The sequence below is a fragment of the Cydia fagiglandana genome, chromosome Z, assembly GCF_963556715.1.
Source record: "Cydia fagiglandana chromosome Z, ilCydFagi1.1, whole genome shotgun sequence".
NCBI classification, from domain to species: domain Eukaryota; kingdom Metazoa; phylum Arthropoda; class Insecta; order Lepidoptera; family Tortricidae; genus Cydia; species Cydia fagiglandana.
Genome location: NC_085959.1, coordinates 17,871,444 through 17,891,366, shown reverse-complemented (window position 1 = coordinate 17,891,366; position 19,923 = coordinate 17,871,444). Strand labels below are relative to the sequence as shown.

At 38.8% G+C, this 19,923-nt stretch overlaps 1 protein-coding gene across 1 annotated transcript in view; it reads left to right on the top strand.

The window, feature by feature from the left end:
• The first annotated feature begins 6,877 nt into the window (after positions 1 to 6,877).
• The window catches only part of LOC134679322 (uncharacterized), a 76,425-nt gene continuing 63,379 nt past the window's right edge, over positions 6,878 to 19,923 (top strand). Inside the window, exon 1 of the mRNA XM_063538227.1 lies at positions 6,878 to 7,487. Coding sequence (XP_063394297.1) covers positions 7,007 to 7,487 — 481 coding nt within the window. The 5' untranslated portion in view covers positions 6,878 to 7,006. The remainder of the gene's footprint in view (positions 7,488 to 19,923) is intronic.

The following is a 19,923-nucleotide window of genomic DNA, read 5'->3' as shown; positions in this document are numbered from 1 at the left end:
GACATAACACTTTAGTGTAAAGAGGATGTGCATCCTTAATATTCCCTCTTCTTTTCAAGCCGAAGGCAACCCTAAGGCTTCGCACAGTTTAACCAGTCTTGGTTTGTAAAGAGGTTTCGTAAACATATCGGCAAGTTGATCTGCTGTCGGTACTTGCTCAATTGTTATATCTTTTTCAGATACACACTGTCTCACATAGAAATGTTTCAGTTTTATGTGTTTCGTCTTTCGGTGTTGCTCATATGGAGGATTGTAAGCAAGCTTGATTGCAGACTCATTGTCAATGCGCAAAATTGGCGTATCAAGTTTTATTTTCAGGTCTTGGAACAATCTCCTTAGCCAAACAATCTCACGGCTGGCTTCACTGGCCGCTACTATCTCCGCCTCTGTAGATGATAGTGCAACGACAGTTTGCTTCGAACTGCGCCATGATATTGCTGAACCAGCATATAGGCATACTATTCCACTAGTGGAGCATCCCGTCGCCTCGTCTCCACCGTGATCGGCATCGCTGTAGCACACCAGACGCTTTTCACCTTTCTTATACTCAAGCCCTGTATCAGCAGTTCCCTTCAAATATCTAAGTATTCTTTTTACTTGTTGTACATTACTTGAGGTAGGTTTATCTAGGTTCCGTGATACAACTCCAACTGCATATGCAATATCCGGTCTCGTCCCAACCATTAAGTACGATAATGACCCAACGGCTTGCCGGTAAGGGAAGTCTAACTGTTCAGGACTTTTACGATCGTCCATTTCTCTTTCAGGCTTTAGAATGGGTGTTCCAACCTCCTTACAGTTATTCATCCCATACTTTTCCAGCAATTTTCTTGTGTAAGCCGTTTGGTGGACTTTTATAGTACCATCTTTGTGTTGATCTATTTCAAGCCCCAGAAAATAGGACGGTACCTTCGTGGTGATTTTAAAACGTCCTTTCAATTCAATGTTAATGAAGTCATCAGCCTCTTTTGCGTCTGAAGCGGCCAATAATCCATCATCTACATATAGTGCGAGCAGTATTTTCTTCTGTCCTCGTTCTCTGACATAGACACAAGGGTCTGCTTCGCTCTGAATGAAACCTGACCCTATAAGAAAGTCATGGATGCACTCGTTCCAACACTTAGGCGCCTGTTTCAACCCGTATAGGCTTCTTTTCAGTTTGCATACTCGATTCGTTCCATCGTCGTATCCCTCTGGCTGTCGCATAAAGATTTCTTCCTTGACAGTTCCGTAAAGGAAAGCAGTAGCGACGTCAAACTGTCTGAGTATTAAACCCTCATTAGCAGCAATACTAAGTAACATCCGGATTGTGCTCATTTTCGCTACAGGGCTAAACGTTTGGTCATAATCGATACCCTTCTTTTGTGTATATCCAACAGCGACTAATCGTGCTTTATACTTGTCGACTGTACCGTCAGGGTTTCTTTTGATTTTAAAGACCCATTTGCATCTTAATGCTTTTCTATTTTTAGGTAGAGTCGTCAATTCCCAGGTTTGGTTTCCTTGTAGGGATTGAACTTCATTGTTCATAGCTTCTATCCACTTATCTTTTTCAGGGCTTCTTAGGACGTCTTGGTACGAGGTGGGTTCAGAGATAGATATAGCCTCATTGAGAAATTGATAAAAACTAAACCACTTCGGAGGTTTTATCTGGTTCCGATCGCGAAGCTGTCGTGTCGGAGGTTCAATATCTGTTGTCTCTTCATCTTCCATTGACTCGTAATCTTCTATGACGCTTGCCTCTGAGGTAAGGGTGGATGAGCATGGCATTGTTCGCTGTAGTCATCTTCGACGCTTGCTTCTAAAGGTGCACCAGTGTGACTCACCTCGCGGAAGTCATCTCCTACGCTTGCCTCTATAGGTGTAGTAGTGTCACAACTCACCTCACGGCAACCCTCTTCGATGGGACCCTCTCCAAGTCGACGAGAGTGACTGTTCTTGCTAGCAGTTTCAGCATCTGTAAGAGACAAAGGATAGTCATAGGTGTTTGTTTCAGGCTGAGGTGTTATCAAGTTTCTACCAATCTTGGTTTTCTCAGGTAGAGGTGCTTCGTCGAAGACAACATCTCGGGATCTGATAAGCTTTAGCTCCTCTATATTAAAAACTCTATAACCTTCATCGCCGTCATACCCAATGAGTATTCCTGCTTGTGCTTTTTTGTCCAACTTACTAGTCCTTTTCTGCTTTGGGATATGGACGTAGCAGTCGCATCCTATTACCTTTAGGTGATCAATTCTTGGCTTCTTGCCATACCAAAGCTCGTGTGGAGACTTTCCTTCTACAGGAGTAGGCCCTGTCCTGTTTAGGATGTACACCGATGCGTTTGTTACTTCAGCCCATAGACCTTCTGGGATCTTATTGCGGGCGTGCATCAGAGTCCTTGTCATCTCTACGACCGTGCGATTTTCTCTTTCTGTAGACATATTCTGCTCAGGAGTGTATGGCATGGTGAATCTTTGTTTGATTCCGTATTTTCTCAAAGTATTCCGCACTTGTTCGTGGATACATGTTTATGATTTATTCACACGATGGCGGTAGCACTTTTTATCAAGCGTTGTTGGATTTTCAACTTTAAGCCTTGATCTCTAAATCGAATTTATAGATGGTCAAGCAAATCTTGTCAGTAGGAAAAGGTGCGAAATTCTAAAATTTCTAAGAAACGATATCCTTTCGCACCTACATTTTTTAAATTTGCCAGCTTTGTCTACTGACAAGATCTGCTTGACCAACTATAGCTCGTTGACAAAGCGCTTGTGTGTTGGCGCACTCAGACAATGCTACGTACGTATAACTATACTACGCTACTACTATACATATACTTGACATATACTGGGTCAAGCAGATCTTGTCAGTAGAAAAAGGCGGCAAATTTGAAAAATGTAGGCGCGAAAGGATATCGTCCCATAGAAAATTTGAATTTTCTACTGACAAGATTTGCTTGACCAGCTATAATATACGGTATTTAGTTACGTCCGTTTCAGGGCTCTAACCGCGAAAATCGAAGTTCACATATTGCAGGGATTTTTCTCTGTCACTCTAATTACGCCTTCATTGGAGTAAAAGAGAGAGATCCCCGCAATTTGCGAATTTCGATTTTCGCGGTAGCCGCTCAGTTCGGTGAACTGTCCGATCGTCTGTTAGCATTGGATCAAATATTGCCGCTGGCAACTTTGAGTTATTACTCTGTGGTTCTTCGGTTAAATATTGTTTCAAACTGTTGGTGAAAACTATATAAACTTAACAAAAATTCATGAAAATACTGAAGACAATTAAAATTTACACATAAACGACATTTAAACTTGTTGTAATTAGTAAGTAATCCCTCGTTATATAATACCATTGGATTAACGAGAGATATATTATTCGATCCTAGCATTTATGAGTGGACGCCTGCACTGTGAACTATGAACAATAATATAGTTAACACTTGCTTTTTTTTAGGTAAGTTTATTGATCGCCGGTCTTGGACTTCTCTTATATTATGAAACAGGTGAGAATTAACATTATTTAAAAATCGCTTCCAATAGGGGCCTACCTCTTGGCACCTATAAGTAGGTACCATTACCATGTTTAGTTTCATATACGCCATTCACACCATGGTTCGTTATTACGTAGCGAGAAGTATATAACATGTTTCTTCTCGAAAACAAAAAATGACACAGTCCATACAACGCCATATCAAACTACGAAGTAAATCGCACTAGTACAATCACCACACGGGATTCTTATGCCATTTAGGGGTCCTGCTAAGTTAATTAGAAATATATCGTAAGTAGCTAGGGCCCTAAATGCAACAATCCCGGAGCGTGATGGTCATACAGGTTAGAGTCAGACCAAGAATAGTCTGCAGCGGATTTGATAGCCCACGCAGTGAAAGTGTTATTTTGAACGTCAAACTTCTATGAAATTATGACGTATAAATGACACTTGCACTGCGTGGGTGGGCTATCAAATCCGCTGCAGACTTTTTTTGGACCGACTCTAATGATTTTTTATCTCTTAAGATATTTAGGACAATAAAATTATGACTTACGGTAGTCTGTGCATCTGTCGCTATCACACGTTAAGAATTCGTATATTATGTATGTATGTATATTCTGTTGGTGATTTTCCATGCTTGTTCAACTTGGGCAACCCACCCATCTCTGCACTGCATTTACTTAATAGATAATAGGTATACATGTCCGGTAGGTTTGCCATAGCACGGATATACCTATTCCATCAAACTATAGCGACCAAGTTCAGCGTTGACGGCCGATCGGAGAAGCTACTAAGATAGTGATCAGTATCGGGTGTCCAACAATGCGCTAATGACATCAGTGGAAGGGGGCCCTGTATTTCATGGCTTTACCAGTATAACGGTGAGCTTAAGGTTTGTAATGCCGACCATTGACATCCTGCAAATACGCGAATTTGCATGTGTAGTACTATATACATTCGCGAATGTTTTATGAAAGTCATGCTTTTCCAAGTCATGTCAGTTATTTGACGCACACCAAAAGATGCCAACCTCGAACCTTTGCGTAACTACCTACACATTCGTACAATCATATATGTTACCTACCACCTACCTATCAATTGTTATTGTCAAATCCAATCGCAAATCCATACGCGAACCCACTCTCCCCGCATTTGCGAATGAATATCCGTCCGCCATTTACGTGCCTAAAAACCTATAGTTAATTTTTTTTGCATTAGAAATTAGGTAAACAATCTTGATGTGTCTTTTAATTGAAACGCACATTTTAAAAATAAGTAACGGCAAATATGTAACAATTATGAATCTAATACGATCATTTATATTCTTCTGCTTTCATAAGTAATAGTTTTTGAATTGTCAAGATCGCTTACCTTCTTGCAAGTTCTTTCTAATGCTAAAAAAAACGAACTATAGTAAGTAAGTAGTAAATAAGTAAAGTATGGTGGGTGGCTACGGCGATCTCATGCGCTTCAGCCATGCTTTATATTTTTATTTATATATACCTACCTACGTGGTAACGATCAGGGGGCCGATTTTTGAATTTCGATCACTCGATTTCGTCACTCGAAAATCGGTGGAAAACGGCGAAAACCTAATTTTTGAAATACGGACGCACGATATTTGAAATCTAGTGGTATTGGCCACTCGATTTCAATTCTATTAGTAGAATTTAAACGCCTAGTAGTGGAGATATTATTTAACAAAATACACGAAATCGAGTGGTCGAATTCGATCACTCGATTTCGTGTATTTCGTTAAATGATATCTTTATTAATAGGCGTTTAAATTCTACTAATAGAATTGAGTCTAGTGATCAATACCACTAGATTCCAAATTTCGATCGCTCGTATTTCAAAAATTAGCATTTCGCCGTTTTCCACCGATTTTCGAGTGACGAAATCGAGTGATCGAAATTCAAAAATCGGCCCCCAGTTCGTATGCAACTCCTGACCGCCTGGTAGAGGTACAGTCAGCAACAGAAGTTGCTAAGCGGGCGATGTGTTCAAAATGATCTTGGCACGCCCTTACTTTCTTAAGTAATAATAAAGTCGCGTCAAGATCATTTTGAAAACCCCGCCCGCTTAGCAACTTCTGCTGCTGACTGTACCTTCCTACCTACCCTATGGGCTGATTAAGACGGTGCGCGAACTCGCATGCGATTTTAGTTACATTGCGGACTGTTGGTTACGTCCAATTCAACCGACCGATCAAAACCCGCAATGTTAAACTCGCATGCGATTTCTCGCATCGTCTATATGAGCCCATATGATTGACAAAATAAATTGTAACATTGGGTGTTTCCAATCCTTGCTTTATTATCAGTCCAACACTATGACGGTTCGTATCCGATTTACATTTTCATTCTGTATGCATGCAACATTTCAACTCGATAGAATGCCGACAATTGGGTCAATTTAACTCGTAACATTTAATTATCAGTGTAGGTACGGACGTTGGAGACCGATTCGAACTTGGAAACTCATGTCAATTTCATCCCATTTTTACATCATTCGCCCACGCATCTCTGTGTGTTTCGATAGAGGAAAGGGGAAGGCCGCTTCTCCATACAAACATAGTCCCCATTTTCCCCTCTGGATATTGACATTATGGAAAATATTTTTACATAATTTCATGTCTATTAACCATGCTATACCCCTACGTTAGACTTTTTTTGTGCCGAATAACTCAGTCTCGGGGAAACCGGTAACCTTCGGGGCTTTCGGAACTTATCAAATTTAATAACGATTGTTTTTAAAACAATAATTACTCTGACTGCTGACTGAATAATCTTTCCGAGTAAGGCGACCATGGATTGGGCCAAAGGCCCGCTAATACATGATCAAATGTCACCGCCGTGTCCCGTCTCCGGAAATGAGAAAGAAAAACAACTCAGGAAATACGGCTACGTTATCTCATTTGGCAAAAAAATGCTTTATGGGATTTATATTTTATAGGTGAATACGCTTCTCTTTTAAAAGGAAATTATGGAGATATAATATTAATTTCAAAGATGTCTAGCTGAGATAAACCACAGTGATAAGTATCCCATTTGTATTCCAAGTAATTTCAGATTTAATTACTTAAGCAGAGACACGAAAAGAAAAACAGATGTGATAGTGATTAACAAGCATTACCCCTTATAATATAATCTTACTGTATTCAGAAACAAGGGATATTGCAGTAAAATTTATTATATGTTTCAATAATAATATATGTAAAGGGTGACCGCTAGCGTTTCATGTAAAAATCGTCGCCGGGTCCCGTACAGTAAGTGAGAGGACGGTGAGAGAGGCGGGCGAAAGCGATCGATAGGAGGAGCGGCGCGGCGCTGCAGTCGGCGAGCCGCCTGCCTGATGCCGACGCGGTCGACTCGCTTGTGCTCAGCCTGGAGCCGCGCGCCGTGCGTCGCGTCCGCTGCCGCCACCGCAGCGCACCGTCGCGACTCGCCGCCGCGGCGGCACTTCGCCAGCGCCACTCCGGCACTCCGGCGAGCACTCGCGTCGCGATTCGACGCGTGACGCGACCATGCGCGGCGATCGCGCCGCCCGCGACAACCGTCACAACAAGGATCACGACAACCTAAAATCGTCTCTCAAAAAAGGCAGTAAATCAAAAAAGCACAGAGTAGTTTTTGACGAGAGCGCGAATGAATTTTTCGAAGCGGATTACATTATTGTCGTACGCGATGAGTGCGGGTATTCAGATGAAGGCGAGAGCGAGGAGTGCTCCGGTTGTGGGGCGTGCGAGCAGCGCTACCAGGAGCCGGAGCCCGGGGCGCTCAGCCCGCCGGAAGGGTACAAGGATATGGGGCTGTTTAATAGGGACGGCACGCTGCGGGAGCAGGCGTGGTGGGAGACGGGCGACGTGCTGCTGGTGGGCGAGCGCTCGGGCACGGTGTTCACGCCGCAACACCTGCAGCTGCTGCGGCGGCTGCAGCGCGAGCGGATGCTGCGTTCCACCATCTGCGCGGACTGCGACGCACACGCCGCGCTCCACCAGCCGCTCGGTGAGTCACCTCTATCTCAGCGAAGGACGAACGCCCGCAAGCCCGACGTCCCTAAGATGCCACCGATTATACATACCTACTCATTAACATGCATACTGAACCAGAACTCTACCAAGTATTTCACTTCTAGGGAATGGCGATTCATGACATGACTCGCCATACTAGTGAAACCTTATACGAGTAATTGAGAAGCTATCATTGTCTAGTGCGCTCTTTATAAACGATGTATCTATGTACGAGTATAATTATATTGTGTCGTATAGTATTTCATTCTTAAATAGTAATATGCATGACAAATTCATCTTAACTCATTTAAAACTAGACATGGCAAGGCGAGTGTTTATGTTTTTCTGACATTTTCTTTATATTTTTAGGCCTTTACAAATACAATAAAACTGTGTTTATGTATAGAACTAAAGCATATGCGAATTTATTAATCTGAATAAGCCTCTTACACGCCATGAGTTTACCACTTAAATGAAATGGCAATGGACGATACGATGGATGACGTAAATTAAATATAGAGCGTTATGTTACTAAACTAAATAAACTGAATCTTTCGTCTCTGGCTTCGCAAGTTGGTCTTGTTTTATATTGTTATTTTTTGAAGTTTATGGTTGAGTGGATACTACCTTCCTTCGCAATTATTATTAACCAACAGTTTCGAAGCCACATTGAGTAACCAAGAGAACTATTAGCTTTTCAAATATTGCTTTGAGTATATGGCTAAATAACTCGAGTGTTAGGATTATTTCAGGATTCATTTTCTCACTCCGTTAGAGCTAACAAAAGAGAAACTTAAAAATTCAGAAGCGCTTTCAGCGCAGAACGCTATTTAAAGCGTTGCACTACGATGGAAAAACAAAGAATAAGAAGTACCTATTTCTTTCCTAATAGCTACATGCAGTGAAGCCTTGTAGATAAGCTGTTCATTATTAGGTAGGGACTACGGATAGGAACCTAACACATTAGAGGGCTACACAAAAAAAAAAAAATTCCCATGATGGATTAATAGAGATTTAGAGATGTTACTTACTGAATTGTATTCTTCTGCGATATCGTTTTATTTTACATTTATGATGTTAAAAGTTTAAAACACATCGTTCACACCCGAGTTTTTTGCTTTAAAAAAAGTCAAGTTGTTTATTTGTTATTGTAGCAGCAAGAGAAACACTCACTCGGATAAATTTAACTGTTCGTTATTTACGTTTCTTGAGTTACAGTCCGCTAACAGACTGACGGACGAACGGACTCTAAAAACATATGAAACATAAATGAAGTCTGTAATAAATTTCTGGTCTTGTCTGTTCTTTAATTAGTATTTTTGCATTGCGACACAAATAACAAGATGTATACAAAAGACACCTAAAATTATAGTGCTCCGAGCTGTTCTGTGGTTTGAAAGTGAGCGGAGAACAAAAGTCGTGTCATATTAAATTGTATAGGTAAGCGAAAGTAAACACCCGTTTTAAGTGAAAATGCGTTTTCCCTAGATAAATTAGGTATTTAGTTGTCCGTCAGGTGTCGGTGAAAACGCGTTTCCACTAGTTAAAACTAGTATTCCGGGTAAAAAATGGTAACGGTTAACCTGACATGCTCCTCCTCACTCCGCTCGACATTGTACCTAAGTATCCTTTAACTCTAGCAGAATACAGTGATAATCAGTTTCATCTAGTGAAAACGCGTTTTCCCTAGTCAACCGTCATATTTTTATATAGTTCGTTTTTTTAGCATTAGAAAGAACTCCACAGAAGCAAGCGTGCAGTTTTTATCAGGCTCTTTAATTCTTAATAATTATTGAATTATCTAATGTAGCATGGGCAATACATATAATTTACTTCAAATTATTACCTCTAAAAGTGCCGGATTTGGAACCACAAGCTTACTTCTGCGAAGTTCTTTCTAATGCTAAAAAAACGAACTATAGAAATGTGTCATTTATGACTGCACTAGCGACCCGCCCTGGCTTCGCACGGGTAGTAACACAAACACAAAATGTACACCTTTAAAGCAGTGTAGAGTAAGCTTGAACCGACGCTACCTATTCTCAACGCTAGGTACAATTTTCTATGGAACTGGCAGGCCACACTTATTTGAGTTCGTTGCATGTGTTTTGAATATTAGCAGTTACGTTAGGCTAGAGGTTTGTTAGTAAAAACTGGCATTTTGATAGAGAGAAGCGGGAGCTCTCAGGTGAATAGGTATACCTATAATAAATTATCATTAGCCTCAGTCCGCTACGATCGCGTCGGAATAACCTTATATGCCATGCCAGCTGCATTACCACGACGAATAGCCAAAGTTGTAATTGTCAAACAAACTTATATGTCAATGTGTAATAATTAAGCATGTTTTATTAAACTCATGCTTATACTTAGATCTTATTACAAACCGCACATGAAAGAAACAGGTCCGTTTGACTCATGAACGTGTTATGAAAACATCTTAATACTGTAACTTGAGATGTCCAGTTGTGTGCTCTAAGCAGGGCAGTCCGAGATGTGAATGCAGTGAGAATGCATTGAAGTGACATCTATAATATATCTATTATGTATAATGTACATACATCGGCTAATAACTTATTAACTATGATAAGTATTCTAATAGATACTATATTTAGATAGGTACTATCTGTATATTTTTATATTTATTAGATTAAGATTGTAACTTTCAATCACTTCCCTTATCTGAAAAGACGAAATTGGTACAGATCGACAATTTTGATATAAGTAATTTAATGCTACAGGTCGGATGTACCAAACCGTCTGTCTGTTCGCAAAATTTTATTGTATGTGAAGTTTTATAGTTGACTGCCGAATGCATTTACGTTGATCAGCCCGCTAATTAAATGTGGTCGGTATAACTGGCGCAAAAAACGTAAACAATGGAGTTTGGACAGACGTGCTGATGACGGGGTAGAGTCCGCAATGAAAGGGTAAAAAAACATTTTTGACATTAAATCCAGGGGTCTTTTTAACCGCCCTATGAACAAAGGACTAAGGAGGTACTTAGTTTGACCCATAAATATGTTATATATGTAATGTTATGTAAGTAAGTATGTCCGCGATTATCTCGCGTTTGGCTGAACCAATTTTCAAGTTTATGGTATTCTTGACAGTGTCCGTTTTAAATTTGAAGGAAGTAGGCAAGCTGGCAATGTCACCTTAAAGCGACATTTAAAAAAAATATTTTTTTTTTAGCATATTTTCCGTTCACTTAAAGTTTTACTTTTAAAATCATGTGTTTTTATCATAGAGTGGCTAGGTATTAAAAAGGTTAAGTCAGAAGTCAGAACCAATCTGCTCTGTATGGTGTGTGCCAGACTGGCAGACTCACCGTGTCGCTGAACCCGCCGCAGAAAGGTGACCGCCGGGATAACGCTCCCGTGCAGTACCAACTGCTGAAGGTTACCCGCAGTAGAACGTAGTACCCAGACAACCGTATGCTTAAGAGCTCTTTACATTGTATTGTTGTTAGTGAGCAGAAGTTGCTAAGCGGGCGAGGTGTTCAAAATTACCTTGACACGCTCATATGAATTCTCTTTACAATAAAGTCGCGTCAAGATAATTTTGAACACATGGCCCGCTTACCTACTTCTGCCGCTGACTGTAGGTATTATTTGTTCCTAAGCATGTGTCGTGTAGCGGAGGAAAAACCAAATAAACATAAAATAGTAGATTGATGAATGCACCAATCACCCTAATATACTAATACGTATTCAATTTTAACTACATATTTGATACCTCTAACTTGAATACTTCCTAGGAAATAAATCAACCATCGTAGTTTAAATTTACCTCTAAACCTTTGAAAAAGTATGTACAACACTGGTTGTTAAGTCGGGTATGAAAGTTAGTATTTGTTGTAAAGAAATAATTTTACTTTAATATATCGACATGCGGGTCGCTTCCAACCGGCACGTATGGAGGTCCAAGGGGGAGGCATTATGTTCAGCAGTGGACGTCTTATGGCTGGGATGATGATGTTGATATCGTCTAGTCATATGATGATTTTGTGAAGCCCTAGCCGGAGCAACTACCTAACAGTTTTCGGACCAATCACGGTACTTACACATTAAGGGGGCCAGGAAATTGATTATCAGTCCGCCGGACGATATCGGCCTGTCAGTTAGAACAAAATTTTGACAGCTCCGAACAACTGACAGGCCGATGCCGTCCGGCGGACTGTTAATCAGTGGGCCCCTATAGTCCAGGCTCCAATTTCACCACGGCTACAATTGTCAGTGACATATGTCGAGCGACAGTTGATAATATTACAATTTTATAAAATATTTTCTATAGAAATACTCACAAACATGACAGGCATTTTGCTACAATTGTATGTATTACAATTATGTTATGAAACAAGAATTATTTTTTCATATCTCATGCTCTGAAAGTGGGTCGTTGTTGTTCTAAAAGGTGCGCAGAAAGTGATACGTTTATGCTCTAGTGCAGAAAAGTGGTGTACTCCTCTGCGTCCCCGTCCCACGAACAACTGGGTGGAAACAAAATGGAAAAATAGTGTCTTTATTCCCTCGCCTGGAACAATTGGTAATTGTTTAATTTTATTAATCCCACGTTGATCCTTTTTTTATAAAAAATGATATAGGTAAGTGATTTGTTAAAAACAAATTATTCTTGATTTATTTCGTTGAATTTTATTTACTAGATTTCATAAGGCGGGAACCAAAAGGAATACACCAAAAATAGTTTTTTAAACCTTACACTTGCGTAAATGGGCAAAGGAAGAATCTTATACAGCCACAGTTAAACGTTTGTACGATATTAAATTGATTTTTAAAGATATTTAGCACTATATTCATGAAAATAAAATAAAATACAAGACTAATTAAGTTTAATTAATAATACTTATATTATTAATTAAATTGTTATTTAATATTTAAAATACTTTTATTATGTTATTACGTGGTGCGGCGCACCAAGGTCGCGGTGCGGTCCGGTAGTCTGTTGCGGCTTTTAGAACGAAAAAGTATAAAATTAAAAAGTAAGAGGCAATCCCGCTGATTTTCATACTATAATGAACAAATCATTTCAAAATTACTGCAGTTTGTTAAAAAATGTGTGTTTTCGTAAATATTGCAATCTAAATGATTTTCGCTAGGGGTTATTAATCACACCTGTAAAGTATCCGATTGCAAGTAAGTCCTAAGGAAAATAAATCATGGCCGTAGATCTATTAGGTACTTCCATTACTGATTTTGCGAAATTGCCTTGTCTTGTTTGGTTTCCTCGCATTCGATATGAAAAGTAGAGTGTTTAACTCGGGTGAAAGGCACCATTTCTGTCTCGGACTATTGGCGCTCTCACTGCGTTCGAGCGCCAAACTACCTCGACAGAAATGGGTGCCTTTCCACCCTTGGTTAACAATCTACTATTTCTAGTCGACATATTTGTAGAATTGTCGGTGAATCTTGACAGGAAATGAACTTTATATGTCGGCATTTCGTTACAATTGTAGTGTTTCTTGTGACAATTGTCATAAACTTAGTAAGAGAAATATCTGTTTTTTCCGATATAATAAAGTTTTTTTTAAATAATTCAATGATGGTGGCAAACAGGAATACGGCCCGCCCGATGGTAAGCGGTAACCGTAGCCCATGGATGCCTGTGACGTCAGCAACAGTGATGTTTTACTATTGTCGCACATGTCACCCTGGTGAAATTGGGGCCAGGGGCCCCTTTCTCAAAAGCTTGTAACTTGTAATACCAACAAGCAGATGTCACTTTTTGACAGCTTTTGTTAGAAAGGGACTTCCACTTGTACTACAAATTACAAGCTTTTGAGAAACTGGCTCAAGGGCACTATTTCTATACATGACCTTAATTTATCTGTTAAAAAACAGATGTTTAGATAACTAGAACTTAGGCCCACGCAAACAACGCGGCGCGTGTAGCGTACATAGACTAGGAATCCTCTAGACGTAGTTTAGAGCAATTATTTCATGCAACCGATGCTGCCAAAAATGCGGGGGTGCGCGGGACGAGGTGAGCGAAGTCCCGTGCCGTGATTGGTCCGTTCAAACGACGAACGAGTTCACGGACGTCACACAAAGATACTTTCGACTCGAACATGGAGTAAAATTACCGTATGCGTGGCAGCGGGGGTAGCGCGACTATGCTCAGTCTAGAGGATGTTTTGTCTGTGGTAGCGTACCTCGAGCAACCTTGAGGCGTATTTAGGGTTAATCGACCCACTTAAAGTAGCTAACACACTACCGCACCGCACCAAGGTCATTGTGGGACACACCCATAAGTAAGAGGGAGAAAGAGATATCGCTTTCTCCCTTTTACTTATGGGTGCGTCCCACAATGACCTTGGTGCGGTGCGGTAGTGTGTTAGCTACTTAACATTATTCTATAGGGTTGTCCAATGTAAAGAATTTTCGTGGCATTTTTGACCTGACAGGTAGAGTGTTTTTTAGGTAACCTAGCGACTTCCATAATCCTTCAGAATAGATTATTAGTAACGTGTTGTGTCGTGTACATTAATCGAGTGATAAAGCTGTATTTATTTTTTTGGTGATATATTAAGAACATATAACGGTGATGACGATGACCTATTTTTCAGACAAGTTAACTAAAACTTAAGTTATTACGTTAACGTTAAGTTAATAAGCGCGTATCTGTTAGGTTATCTGATATAAACGGGGTAATGTGGACCTTTATAAAATGGCTTTTAAAGGGGCCCACTGATTAATGGGTATCGGCCTGTCAGTTGTTCGGAACTGTCAAAATTTTGTTCTAACTGACAGGCCGATACCGTCCGGCGGACTGTTAATCAGTGGGCCCCTTTAGATATATCCTTACACTTTATTGCTTGTTAATATAAGATATTTAATGCGAATCAAAAAATAAATATTATTCTAAACGGGGTGCTTGTAGGTAAATAATACGATGGCGCATAACCATTATATACCTATACTATATAGGTAGGTATGTACTTACTATGTTAAACAAAATACAAGGGGCATACATTGTTACGGAGAATATTTCTCGGTTGCGATCCCTGAACAAGCTTAAAGTGGCTTATAATTAATAGTTCGCAGCAGCTATTTTAATTGCCTTTGACATTTATTTTAGGTTGGCGCTTGGCGCAAATAACTTCCTTTCAAAACAATCTCAATGTTATTAATTCCCATGACGACCGGTCTGGCCTAGTGGGTAGTGACCCTGCCTGTGAAGCCGATGGTCCTGGGTTCGAATCCCACTAAGGGCATTTAGTTGTGTGATGACACAGATATTTGTTACTGAGTCATGGTTGTTTTCTATGTATTTAAGTATTTATATATTATATATATCGTTGTCTGAGTACCTACAACACAAGCCTTCTTAAGCTTACTGTGGGACTTAGTCAGTCTGCGTAAGAATGTGCTATAATATATAAAAAAAATCCATAAATATACTTACATTTTGAAGAATAACTATACAGGTAGTATACGGAACTTATGTACGAAATATAATTCGATATTTACCAGTCGCTTTTCGGTGACGGAAAACATCGTGAGGAAACCGGACTAATCCCAATAAGGCCTAGTTTACCCTCTGGATTGGAAGGTCAGATGGCAGTCGCTTTCGTAAAACTAGTGCCTACGTCAAACCATGGGATTAGTTATCAAGCGGACCCCAGGCTCTCATGAGCCGTGGCGAAATGCCGGGATAACGCGAGGAAGAAGAAGAAGAACTATACAGGTAGGTATTTGTTAATTTTATCTCAGGTGGACGCATTTTCTATATACGAGTATATATATAAATGCAAGTGTCCTGACTGACTGACTGACTGACTGATTCATCAACGCAGAGCCGAAACTACAAAAGCCAGAAAGTTGAAATTTGCACACCAGATTGCATTTATAAAGTGTACAAGAGATAAGAAGCGATTTTGAGAAATTCAACCCCTAAGGGGGTTAAAAAGGGGATGCAAGTTTGTATGGGATTAAAGTTTTCTTTTAAGCTAGGAATTTGAAACTTCGTAAAAAGATATATTATTAAAATACAAGAAAACTAATTTCAGCGTTTTTGAAAATTCATCCCCTAAGGTGGTGAAAAAGGGGTTGAAAGTTTGTATGGATATCAAAAAAAATTTCAAGTGGTGGACTTGAATCTTTGTATTTAGGGATATTATTAGAAGACAGGAAAAGTAATTTCTGCGTTTTGTAAAATTCATCCCCTAACAGGGTTAAAAAGGGGTTGAAAATTTTAATCCATTACAAATGCTTTGAAACTTCGTAGAAAGGCATAATAGCCGATTACAAAAAAAAGTGATTGCAACGTTTTTGGAAATTCAACCCCTAAGGGGGTTAAAAAGGGGATGAAAGTTCGTCTTCGGGTGCAAATTTTATTTTAAGCTAGGAACTTGAAACTTTGTAAAAAAGTATCAAATTCATATACAAGAAAACTAATTTCAGCTTTTTAGAAAATTCATCCCCCAAGGTGGTGAAAAAGGGGTTAAAATTTTGTATGGATATCAAAAAATTTTTCGAGCGCGGGACTTGAATCTTTGTATTTGGGAATATTATTAGAAGGCAATAAAAGTAATTTTAGCGTTTTGTAAAATTCATCCCCTAACAGGGTTAAAAAGGGGATGAAAGTTTGTATGGGGTTAAAGTTTTCTTTTGAGCTACGAATTTGAAACTTCATTAAAAGATATATTATTAAAATACAAGAAAACTGATTTCAGCGTTTTTGAAAATTCAACCCCTAAGGTGGTGAAAAAGGGGTTGAAAGTTTGTATGGATATCAAACATATTTTCGAGTGTGGGACTTGAATCTTTGTATTTAGGTATATTATAAAAGACAGGAAAAGTAATTCCAGCGTTTTGTAAAATTCATCCCCTAACAGGGTTAAAAAGGGGTTGAAAGTTGAAATCCATTACAAATGCTTTGAAAATTCTTAGAAAGGCATAATAGCCGATTACAAAAAAAAAGTAATTACAACGTTCTTGGAAATTCAACCCCTAAGGGGGTTAAAAAGGGGATGAAGGTTCGTCTTCAGATGCAAATTTTATTTCAGGGGTATTTGTTATTTTTTTAGGGGTTCAGCGTTTTTGAAAATTGATCCCTATGGTGGTGAAAACGGGGTTGAAAGTTTGTATGGATATCATGCATTTTATCGAGCGCGGGATTTGAATCTTTGTATTTGGGGATATTATTAGAAGACAATAAAAGTGATTTCAGCGATTTGTAAAATTCATCCCCTAACAGGGTTGAAATGGGGTTCAAAGTTTGAATCCATTACAAATGCTTTGAAACTTCTTAGAAAGACATAATAGCCGATTACAAATAAAGTTATTGCAACGTTTTTGGAAATTCAATCCCTGAGGGGGCTAAAAAGGGGATGAAAATTCGTCTTGGGGTGTAAATTTAATTTTAAGCTAGGAACTTTAAGTTTTTGGAAAAAAAGGTAGGTAATAAATTAAAAAACATGAAAACTAATTCAAGCATTTTTGAAAATCATCCCCCAAAGTGGTGAGAAAGGGGTTGAAAGTTTGTATGGAGATCAGATATTTTGTGAGTGCGGAATGCGGAACTTGAATCTTTGTATAAGGGCCTGTGTAGGTACCTATTATGAGAATACAAGAAAAGTAATTTCAGCAACCAACATCAAAATCCACTTGACATAAAACTTCATACAACTTGCTAAAAAAAAAGTACTTAATTTCAACACTGCTTGGATATGAAAATTATAGGTACTAAAGATGTAAAATGTTGAAGATAAGATTCCACGCGGACGAAGTCGCGGGCAACAGCTAGTAATAAATGAAAATCAATACCGAACAAGTGCGTGTCGGACCACTCATTGATTGAGCGAGTTCCGTAGGTACCTACTTTCATAAGAATAAAGACATCCGGCCTCCCGGGGCGGCGGCTCCTCGTCCTCTTAGAATAAAATAAAATATAAAATTGTAACATATGACACACAAAATACTAACATCTTCAACTCATCACTTGTGACATGACACCTTCAGCTTACACAGATCTTTTTAGACATAAGTTAGCTGACACAATCCTGCGGGATCTGAAAGATGTAAACACTAACAGGCAATAAACTATTTCTGATTCTGATTTCATAAGAAAAATATACAGTTCCTCCACTTACGTCCTTTGATTAACAGGGAAATATAAGGATTTTTTTGATTTATTCTAACTAGTAAACTAGATTAGGTATTTTATATTAATTTGCACTATTACAATCACCGCTATGCCTTATACTCGTACTTATAAGTGTTAAAATTGAACTACGTTACACGCTAAAAGGAGCGTACCTATTAAACGATGTTCTTCTAAATAGGGATTCAACAATATTATAGGTAAATACACAACAAAATCTTCTTACCCGGCCTCTTTAAACAACAGGCGGTTAGTTTGATTAACTTTAACACCCACCATCACAATTTATCCGATAAAGTAAAATAAAAAATGTAAATGGATTATTGGGAAAACAAAGTAAGTAATGAAAGCGTTTATCCGCGCTACCTACAGCTTCACAATTCCGATTGACGTTCAAAGCCCATTTGATTGTTAACCGACAATAATACGGCTCAGTTTTACTGCTAGTTTAATTTAGCGGGGTTATTTTGCTTTGTTCAATTTATGCGTAGTTTTCTGCATTTATTTCATTTTTATATAAACTAAACCTACAAAGTATAATAAGCCGAAGTGATAGCCTTTGTATATTACGCTTTGTTTTTCATCAATCTACATACTTGTAGGTAAGTTGGACTCTCAATTTAATTTTATTTATTTCGGCACATCGTCATTACCATTATTATGTTGGCTAACATTCACGAACAGTTTAAGGTAAGGTGGGGAGACGATCATAGTTTATTTTGCTTGGGGCAAGACGGTGGTAGTCTTATCCCACCTTGCCGTAATAAAAATCGGTAGGTAATAATCAGAATCACACATCACTGTGTTATTATGTAGGCAACATTTGTCTTTCCGAGAAATAGTGGTTACAATAATATTAAAAAAACAGTAAAGCGCATTGGGTTTGTAAATACTCTACCTTTTACATTCGCCAAATATTTAAGGAATTTCTGTAAAACAGACAATCTTTGTTGCACACCTCTCGTGGTTTACAATAAATGTAAAGTAACATAAACAAAGACAACTGGATAGAGGTAACAACAGGCAGTCCAACCAATATAGCTACTGATACAATACCATTATTAAATTATTTGTATCAAATGTTTTTATGACAGTAGGTAGACGTATGACGTACGTGCCATAAAATCCTAAAAAAAGTATATACCTACATAACTAAACAATGTGCATTAATATTTTAACAATTGTAGGTATGTTTGTAATACATATAGGTGTAGTATCAGATATGTCGGAGCGGTCAAGGTGCCTAACAATATCTAAACAATCACTTTAACTTGATAGTATATACATTATACATACCTTGTTCAGATATGTTTTGTAAACATCTTGGCCGTTCAGATAATGATATCATGGTATCTGATGGTGACTGTACATCCCTACTATATCCATACTAATATTATATGCGAAAGTGTCTATCTGTCTGTTGCCTCTATACGCTTAAACCGCGAAAAGGATTTAGTTTAAATTTGGAAATCCATAGGATAGTTTTTATGTCGCAAGGCACTCCTAAAGAGGATGAAAAGGGCATCCCCCTTCATCCTCTTTAGGAGTGAAATGAGAAAATTAATAAATTGCCTGTTAATTGGAGTAAACAATAGATTAGCAATAATTGAGCATAATAATTAATTAGGCTTATTATGCTCAATTATTGCCATTAGATTTTATCCAGGCGCTACAATTACTCTCTGTTGGAACTAATTCAGGCAGGCATAGTCGCGGGCAAAAGCTAGTAATATTATAAATGCGAAAGTAACTCTGTCTTCTCTGACGGTTACCTCTTCACGCATCAACTACTGAACCGATTTAGATTCAATTTAATATGGAGATAGTATGAGGCCCGGAAAAGGACAAAGATTAGTTTTTTCAATCACCATCATCATCATCATTCCACTAGTCGTCATTACACCGGCTATATATCAAATCGAAAAAGCTTTCCCTTAGAATAGGGGGTATTACTGCAATGTTCTGCCGCCAGAGTGCAGCACTAGTGCCTATCGTAAACCATACACATTCATATAGAGTAATGTTACATACACATACTGCGCCTTAATCTGTGTTTTGAGTTATCATGTTATCAAAAATAATTGATGCATCAAGGCGGCTTGTTTACAAAGGGCCTACCGGGAAACGCGAAAATCGAAATTTAGTTAACTGCCTCTTTATTACACGAATATGCAGGAGTGAACGTAATTTTGATTTTCTTGTTTCGCGGTAGACCTTCAAATTGTGATGGATTGTGGTAATGAATGGCGCACCCTAGGGATTGTGCACACGCGAGGTGTTTTCGGCTACTTTTTGAGCCCCCCTCC